The sequence below is a fragment of the Hippocampus zosterae genome, chromosome 9 (assembly GCF_025434085.1).
Source record: "Hippocampus zosterae strain Florida chromosome 9, ASM2543408v3, whole genome shotgun sequence".
Lineage (NCBI taxonomy): Eukaryota > Metazoa > Chordata > Actinopteri > Syngnathiformes > Syngnathidae > Hippocampus > Hippocampus zosterae.
In genome coordinates this window covers 3,873,700-3,882,277 of record NC_067459.1, presented here as the reverse complement: position 1 = coordinate 3,882,277, position 8,578 = coordinate 3,873,700, and the positions used below count along the sequence as shown (strand labels likewise).

Genomic DNA, 8,578 nt, shown 5'->3' with positions numbered 1-8,578 from the left:
CTGTAGTTTTAAGTCCAAATTCTAACAGATGTTCGACTGACCCCCCCCCCCCCCTCCCTAAAGCAAGTGGCTCTGTGCTGTTATGCTCATGCGCTGATCTCATGAAGTTGTGACTGTGGTAAGTGTTCCAGCAGGTCTTTGGAATTAATACGGATTTCATCATGTCAAAGTTTTTGACTTACATGTTTACTCATATTAATGTAGTTGACAATTATCTCAGGAAACAAGATGCTGCACTGATACTATTATAGACATTTACTGGGGGGAGGGGGGGGGATAGTTGTAGCCGTTTCTGTAGTTCTCTCTCTATCGCTCTCTCTATAATATATATATATATATATATATAATATATATATATATATATATATATATATATATATAATATATATATATATATACACACACACACACACTTAAATTATGCTAGTTGTCATCCAAATTTTACTAAAAGTCAAATGGTTTTCACGCTTCTGGCTCCATTCTTTTTTTAAAGTATTTTGATAAATTAAGTGAGGACAGAGTGACTTGTGTGTGCATGAGAACATTTTCATTAACTGGAGTATAGATCGGTACAATACGACTTTCAGTGAGATGCATGCATTAATAGAAATGCATCTGCTCATTTCTATTAATGTAACATAAAAATAAAATATTCTTAAAAGTAAATAAGCCGTGCTGAACCTCAACAATAAAACCAACTATCCAGCTGTCCTTCTACGGAGCCCCTAAGGGGACCTAGAAGTAAAAAAAGAAAACGTTGCGAGATTTCGCAAAATTGTATTTATATTTTTCCTTCCATGTCCCTTAGGGACTCCGTACATTTCCCCTTATTACTTTTACAATTTTACTTGAGAAAGGAGCTTTCAGTTCACAGTTCAACATCTATTAAAATTAGAACACCTCTCGCCCAAATCAGCTCGGATAGGCTCCAGTTCACCAAAGCAGTAACCATTGCGGATCGATAGATGGCGCTAATGCGCTACTAGAGTTAGCAAACAACAAAAAGAACAACCCTCGTCGAGGCAAAAGCAGGAAGTGAATTATTCTCTGCCGTCATTAGCTAAATAGGTTTGAGATGTACTTCTTGTTCATACTTTTGCACCACTTATACCAAAGCCTGAATACTATTTTCACTGGCCGTGAAACAGGTGACGTTTTATGAAGACACAAGAAGTTTCTCTGGCTGCGAATTTGACTCAAGGCTTGCCCTCCCGGTCACGGGCTTCGAATACATTTTGACGGAAGTCATTCGACAATTTGGGAGAGTATTGCTATTTGGAATAGATAATTCACTACAGCCCGACTCTTTAAATAAAAGCAGTGATCTTGTGTTGGGTTCGGGGCCGCCCCCTAGTGATTGCAATGTAAATGGAGCTCCTGCCGTGCTCAAAGCGTTTTCAGTTAGTTTTGACCGTCGGGCGGGAGCCGCAGCAGGTGTCGGTGAAATGTGGTCCGACGTCGAGTACAGCCCGGTGGGAGAGGAGCTGGGGATGCGGGACTTTTGGCTTTACGCTTGGATGCGGAGGGCGGCGGTGATAGCGGCTCATGTCACTGGCGTCAGCCTGACCCTCATCATCGCCGTGCTGTCAAGACCTGGAACCAGTGAGTGGACGTCAATACGGTTCAGTCAGTGACAATCAATCCGGTTTTCCCAAATGCTCCTCAAACGAAACGGAATGATAGCAATCGTGTTTAAAATAATCCCTTATGGTTTCCATTTGGATTGCTGGTCTGGTTGTATTACCCGTGTTCTACCTGTATGCACTTTAGATGTTGTTTAATGGCTTTGCAATCGGGTCTAAAGGAGTCATTGAAATGAGCATTTCTTTGTCCGATTACAGTTGCATACAGGTAAACACGAAATGATTTGCTCCCCAGCCAAATTTTGAGTTAAAGTGATCATAGGTTATTTTTTGTCTTTTAACTGGTGCAACTCAAGAAAGGCGAATCAACATGTTAAGCAGCATCAGCATAGCTCTAATTCTGGCCCTTATGGGTTTTATATTTGTAGATCTGTTTATTATTTTGTATAACGTCCCAATTACTTAGCCATTCTAACCCGCTGTTATGCCACCCGTCCACTAGGTGTCGCGGGAGCTCGGTTGTTGATTAGCAAACACGAGGAAGCCTGTAACACGTTCTTGGTGCTGCTGAGTAAAAACCACTTTCAAGCTCATCAGGACTGGTCTCTTCATATCAAAACTACAATATTGTATGCAGTGGCGGATGCTGGTCTGTCAAGGAGGGGAAGCTCAATTTCGGCCTACATCACAAAATGTGTCCGTTTTTTTATACGTGAATTCTACTCTCCTGTCCTTTTCAAGAAAATAATCTATGACCCTGTCATACCAACAAGGCGTCTTTTCCAGGGTCTTAACTGTGGTGATATAAGTCAGTCTGCAAACACAAGCAACTACAATAAGGCACACCAGAAATAAAATATTAATCTGTCGCTTTTCAACAAAGAGATTGTCGCTAAGATGAATAGAAGAAGTCTCCAGTTCAACTCAGAACAGAATGAGAATTGAAAAATGCTCCCATGGATGCCAACAGCAAAAGATCGGTGATTGGCTCATTTCGCTGTCAATCAAAAAGAGATGAAGCCTCAGACAGATCATCAGGCAGAAAAGCTGAGCGTCCGGGCGAGCCGATACACGGCCACTGTCCATAGTCTCCCAGAAACGCTGAGCGTCAGCTGGGCGGGACAAAAACAGTAATGACTTGTCTCGTTTCAATGCATTGGGACAACCTACTCGGAACTCTCGAGACGCGCAGCGTCAGCGCGGTCGACGATCAGCGTCCACACCGTTTAAAGTAGTGATGGGAAATCCGGCTCCTTTTAGAGAGCCGGCTCTTTTGGGTCGGCTCCCTAAAAAGAGCCGGCTCTTTCGGCTCCCAAATGGCTCCTCAGTTTTTTTTTTGTTGCTTAAATTAATTTAATACCAAAAATAACGTAATATTATGTGTAAAATGATGTACTAATGCAAAAAATAGACATTATATCAAATATTTATTATTTATATGACTTTATTTATATTCTTCTGAACATACTCAACATGGAGTGCTACAAAAATAAAAACAAAGTACAAAGACCCATCTCAAAACAAGGTCATCAAAAAGTTCCAATCTCTGAATGTGTATATTTATAAGCTTTTAACTATTTACAGTAAAACAACATAAGTAAGCTTTGAATACTACAACAAATTATAAATTAAAATTTGTAAAACAAAAAGAAAAAAAGCAGCATTCAGGTAAAGGTTATAGCTTGTCTTTAGCGAAGATTGGCATGAAGAAAAAACAAGTGCCTCAGCTTTGAGGGGTTGATCCTCTTTCTCCTCTCTGTTAATATTTGCCCTGTTTTGGAGAAGATTCTCTCTGAGGGGACAGACGTTGCGACATCACACAGCCAACACAAAATGGATGAAAATCCCTTGCAATCATTTTACCCAGTTCCTCATCAATTGTGTTCTGTTTTGCTGGTTTTATAGCTTTTTGCATAAAGTGGCTCATAGATCTCTGGGTTGTACATCTAGGCAGCTGTGACATTGCAGCAGCAGCAACAGTTACAGACACACTAGCACCTTCATTAATAGCTGGATATTTCTGATGTGCCTTTGCAGGTTATTTGTGGAGCCTAATCTATGGGATATTTTAACCTTGCACAGTCTACACGCTGCCTTTGAACTATCAATTAAATTGAAATGAGTCCATACTTCACTATCCATTTTCTCACCTTTCCACTTTCCACCGTGTTGTTTTTTTTTCACTAACTAGCTCTCTCGTCTCCTCGTCTGTCTTGTTCGCGTGCTGCTCAGTGTGCTGCTCTGTGTGTGTCTCTTCTCTAACCCCTCCCCCTTATCTAAACTGCAGCGCGTGTGTGTGTGCGTGCATGCGTGTGTAACCCTCCCCTTCCGGCTCCCAAAGAGGTGGGAGCCGGCTCCCATCGTGCACTTCAAAGAGCCATCCTTCAGAGCCGGCTCGTTCGCGAACGACACATCACTAGTTTAAAGCGCAGTGAAGCCGCGGAAATGAATGAGGAGAGTTGCCTCGTAACCAGTAATAAGAAGCTGATTTGGAATAAAAGTTGAGCGCGTTGTAGCGCATATTTAGTCAATGACATGTACACACAATTGTTTGTACACACATATATTTGATCACTTATCTTTTGACATTTTAGGGTAAGCTGAACTTCCCTTGCAGTCTTAGAACAATCGCCTCTGATTATATGTCATGAAGATTTAAAAATTATAACTCGTTTAACATTACATTCAAAAGACTATTTGAAAGATGAGTAAAGCAGAATTACAGGATATGGTTATCGCGAATGGCAAAAATCAGTCATATTCCTCTCTGACAATGAAAATAAAAGAAATGACCAAACATATACTTAATGGTATCCTAATATGGTTGTTTGCAATAGAAACAAGGACACAATCACCACTATAATTAATTGTCAACACTACTCTCTGTTTTTCAGGTCTCTTTTCTTGGCATCCCTTGTGTATGGCACTCGCGGTAAGTTCATGGTATCCAGACTTAATAAGACTGACAACACACACATTGTCTCATACAGTATATGAAGTTTATCTTTGGTAGGCTCATTTTTTGAGACAGTTTAAGTTTAAGACAATCAACCATCACTGTCAACAGGAAAATGTAAATTGCTGCAAATCACGTACTTGAAAAATGCCCAATATGAGTGAGCTATTTCTGCTTGGATAAAGTCGGCAAATAAGCTAGAAGATGATGTGGATTTTTTTGTTTGTTATGTAGTCAGATCAGGGCTATAATGGTGTGTTTTTTTTAATTCATCCGAAATATATAAACGGCATCGTATAGTTAAAATACAGAAAAAAGCCGCCCAGTTTGATATGACTTTTCCTGTTAGCGCTCAGCATAGGTTTGACCCTGCAGTCTTTTTTTCCATCTTGCGCTCCACTCTAAATAATAGATGAGGTGTTCACCTTCTGACATTGTTGAATCAGCGATGCAATATTATGTTACAAACTGACTTTGACTCATAGGTCAAGCGTATACATTACAATGGAATGAATTCACGTCCTGTTTTGCTTTCGAGATGAAACTTCCTACCAACACGTGCAACTCTGACTCATGACAGAAATGTCCTGCAATCCTCCACCTGTTCGCTTTTTTTTTCTTCAGCGCTGCAAGAATGCTGTTGTCCCAAAATGTTATTTGAAACTCGATCTATAAATCAGAATATCATGTTGACACTCGTAGGGGCGTATAGAACATATTTCTCTTTTTTACTTGACTTCTCCCAAAAACATGATAAAAATGTCTCCACCCTTTGCATCTCATAAATGGAAGAGGAACTAGTATGCATATCCTTGCATTTTAGCAAATGTGGAATTTTCCGCTGCCGTAAGCTTTCGAAAAGCTAGAACAGGTGTGCCACACTGCATGTTTTCGATGTGTCGCTCCTTCAACACACCTGATTGAAATGATCAGGATCATTTTCCGGCTTTTTCACTGCTTGCTGATCATTTGAATCCGGTGTGTTGCAAGAGGGACGCAGGATGGTGACCTTTGAGAATCCGAGCTGGACAATGGCTGAGCTTTTAAAAGTGTCAAAATGTAGTTTGGTCAAAAGTGGATGAATCCTGCATTTGACTAATTCCTCCTTCTCTTAGTATTTCTTGTGTATGACAGAAGGCATCCTCATCTTCTCACCCGAATTGCCCCTCTTCTGCTTCAAGTCCCGGAAGTGGAAAGTACGCCTGCACTGGTTCTGTCAGACTCTGGTCCTTGTTGTTGCAGCGACGGGCCTCGGCTTCATCGTGGCCAGCAAGAATCTGTCCGAGAGTCGCCACCTGGCCACCTGGCACAGCCGCCTTGGCATCTGCACCTTGGCCGCCTCCGCGCTTCAAGCCGCGTGCGGCGTCTGCGTCGTCTACCCCAAGCTGCTGTGTCTCTCCACGCCCCCGCCCAGGTTGAAGCTGTACCACGGCACATGCGGCCTGGTGGTTTACCTGCTGGCCACATTGACAATCATGGCGGCGATGCTCTCTGACTGGTATCAGGCCGTGGTCAAAGGGCCGGTGTGGTGGGCCATCTTCTTGCTGCCAGTCTTTCCTGCTCTGGTGGTGATGAACCAGATAACTAATGGTTACTTGCCTCGTAAGAAGATCAGCAGCTAAGGCGGAAAAACTGGAGTGATTTGTATTCAGAAAAGCCTGATGGATGTGATCAGTCATGAAAGCAGCTGCAGGAGGGATTAGCTCTGTCATTGATCCACAATGTGGACTGCCACTCATCCTCATTTAGCAGGGATAGACTGGTCGTGACCTGGAGGTGTTTCAAAAATGGGTGGCCACCACATTGAAGATTTAATCAACAATACATTCCAATTTTACATTCAAATAACTGCTGTTGTGTATATTATTGTTTTTGAGAGCTTTTTTAGAGTGTTTGTGAGGATGTAAACAACACCCAGCCCCAAATCATAGATTTCTTTGGAAGCAAGTATTTATTTTTGTATTGTTTCTTTCCATTGTGCTTGAATTAACATTTAGGTTGAACACAGTCCAGTATATACTTCAAGTGAGTTAAAGAAATGACCCAATTGACAGCGATAAAACTACAAAGTGACAGCATTGCTTTTTGGCATTTCACATTGAATTTTTCTTCGGCTGTGTTATGTGACTGCTGCATACAAAACAAATTCTAATGAAGTTCGGACATTATTTTAAACACAAATAAAAACTGAATACATCCATCCATCCATTCATTTTCCGAACCGCTTGATCCTCACTAGGGTCGCGGGGGTGCTGTAGCCTATCCCACCCGTCTTCGGGTAGTAGGCGGGGGACACCCTGAATCGGTTGCCAGCCAATCGCAGGGCACACAGAGACAAACAACCATCCACGCCCACACTCACACCTAGAGACAATTTCGAGCGTTCAATCAGCCTGCCATGAACGTTTTTGGAATGTGGGAGGAAACCGGAGCACCCGGAGAAAACGCACGCAGGCCCGAGAACATGCAAACTCCACACAGGGAGGCTGGAGCTGGAATTGAACCTGGTACCTCTGCACTGTGAAGCCGACGTGCTAACCACTGGACTACCGAGCCACCTAAAAACAGAATACAATGACTTGCAAATCATGTGCAATTGAATACACTACAAAGCCAAGCTAGTTCATAGATAATGTCCGTTGTTGTGTTTTACGCTTCATAATGTGTCTCACATTTTCAATGGAAGACAGGTCTGGACTGCAGGCAGGCCAGTCTCGTACCGGCACTTTTTTTTTTAACCACGAAGCCACGCTGTTGTAACCCATGCAAAATGTGATTTGGCGTTGTCTTGCTGAAATAAGCGGCGGTGTCCATGAAAAAGACATTTGGATGACAGCCTGTTTCTCCAAAACCTGTACGTACCTTTCAGCGTTAATGGTGCCTTCACAGATGTGAAAGTTACACACGCCAGTGGCATGAACACAGCCCCACACAATCACAGATGCTGTCTTTTGAACTTTGCAACCATAACAGTCCAGATGGTTCTTTTCATCTTTGGCCCGGAGGACTCAAGTCTAGAATTTCTCAGAACAATTTGAAAGGTGCTATACTGCTATTCTTGAATATATTTTAGCATTATGACATTTGTTTTGTCCACTTATGGCGAAACTAGGTTTAACCCTTTCATACAATACAATACATGCTGATTTATATAGTTGATGCACCTTGTAACCTGATAATATGATCAATTCTCAGTCATATATAGAAAAACAAGACTTATTTACTACATGCGGGAAAAGAAAAAACATCTGATATCTTCAAAGTACGAGTCCAGATCTTGTGACATCTTGGCCGAATCCTGCGATGCATTTGTGTTGGCTTGAGCTGCTGTCCAATGTAGTAACAACTGTCCCTCAAAGTGTTCGGGGGTTTTTTCCGGACATTATTTTGGCCCTGTCATCGGACTTAATTGTCATAAAGTAGGTGTCCATCAGTGCAAACAAAACCAGTAGCAATTGGCATAGAGAATAGTCTGTTGATGGATTATTTTTAAAAAATCATCTCAGGCGTTCCAGAGAATTTATTACCTTGCACCAAGAAATGTTCTGAAACAAAGACGTGGTTGAAAAAAAGGGCTATTGCTAAACACACAAATGATTTACAAAACATGATTCCACCTTATTCCTGAGGGCTTTCATGGGGAAGCGATGATCTGACCAACTGCCGGTAAGAGACTTCTGTTATGATCATAAGCCACCACTGCATTTAAAAATATCTTGCACGATTTGGGAACTTGTTGCGCTGTTGCCGGTTGGACAAACAAGCAGAAGTTGAATCTGTGACAACAAGAGCCATGTTTTGAACTGATTTCAGTTTTATGACAGTGAGCTGCGTAAAGCTTGTTGACATTCTCTGTAGAAGTCCCTTTTGACTTCAAGCCATAGTGACTAAACCTCAGTTATACCGTATTGGCCCGAATATAAGCTGGCCCTGATTATAAGACGACCACCTCTTTTTCAAGACTCAAGTTTGAAAAAATACACCAAATTAATTTTTATACATAAAATAATTACAGTACCTCTGAAACAAATGATTAGAA

General features: G+C 41.7%; 1 protein-coding gene across 2 annotated transcripts; it reads left to right on the top strand.

The window, feature by feature from the left end:
* The first annotated feature begins 1,002 nt into the window (after positions 1-1,002).
* On the top strand, positions 1,003-6,735 carry LOC127607155 (probable transmembrane reductase CYB561D1). 2 transcript variants are annotated; one of them, XM_052075285.1, is made up of 3 exons: positions 1,003-1,602; positions 4,478-4,515; positions 5,721-6,735. In XM_052075285.1, the coding sequence occupies exons 1-3, from the start codon at positions 1,446-1,448 to the stop codon at positions 6,159-6,161; spliced, it is 636 nt and encodes a 211-aa protein (XP_051931245.1). In that variant the 5' UTR covers positions 1,003-1,445; the 3' UTR covers positions 6,162-6,735. The 2 variants fall into 2 exon arrangements, with proteins under 2 accessions (XP_051931245.1, XP_051931244.1); XM_052075284.1 differs by having other exon boundaries at positions 5,655-6,735.
* The last annotated feature ends 1,843 nt before the right edge of the window (positions 6,736-8,578 follow it).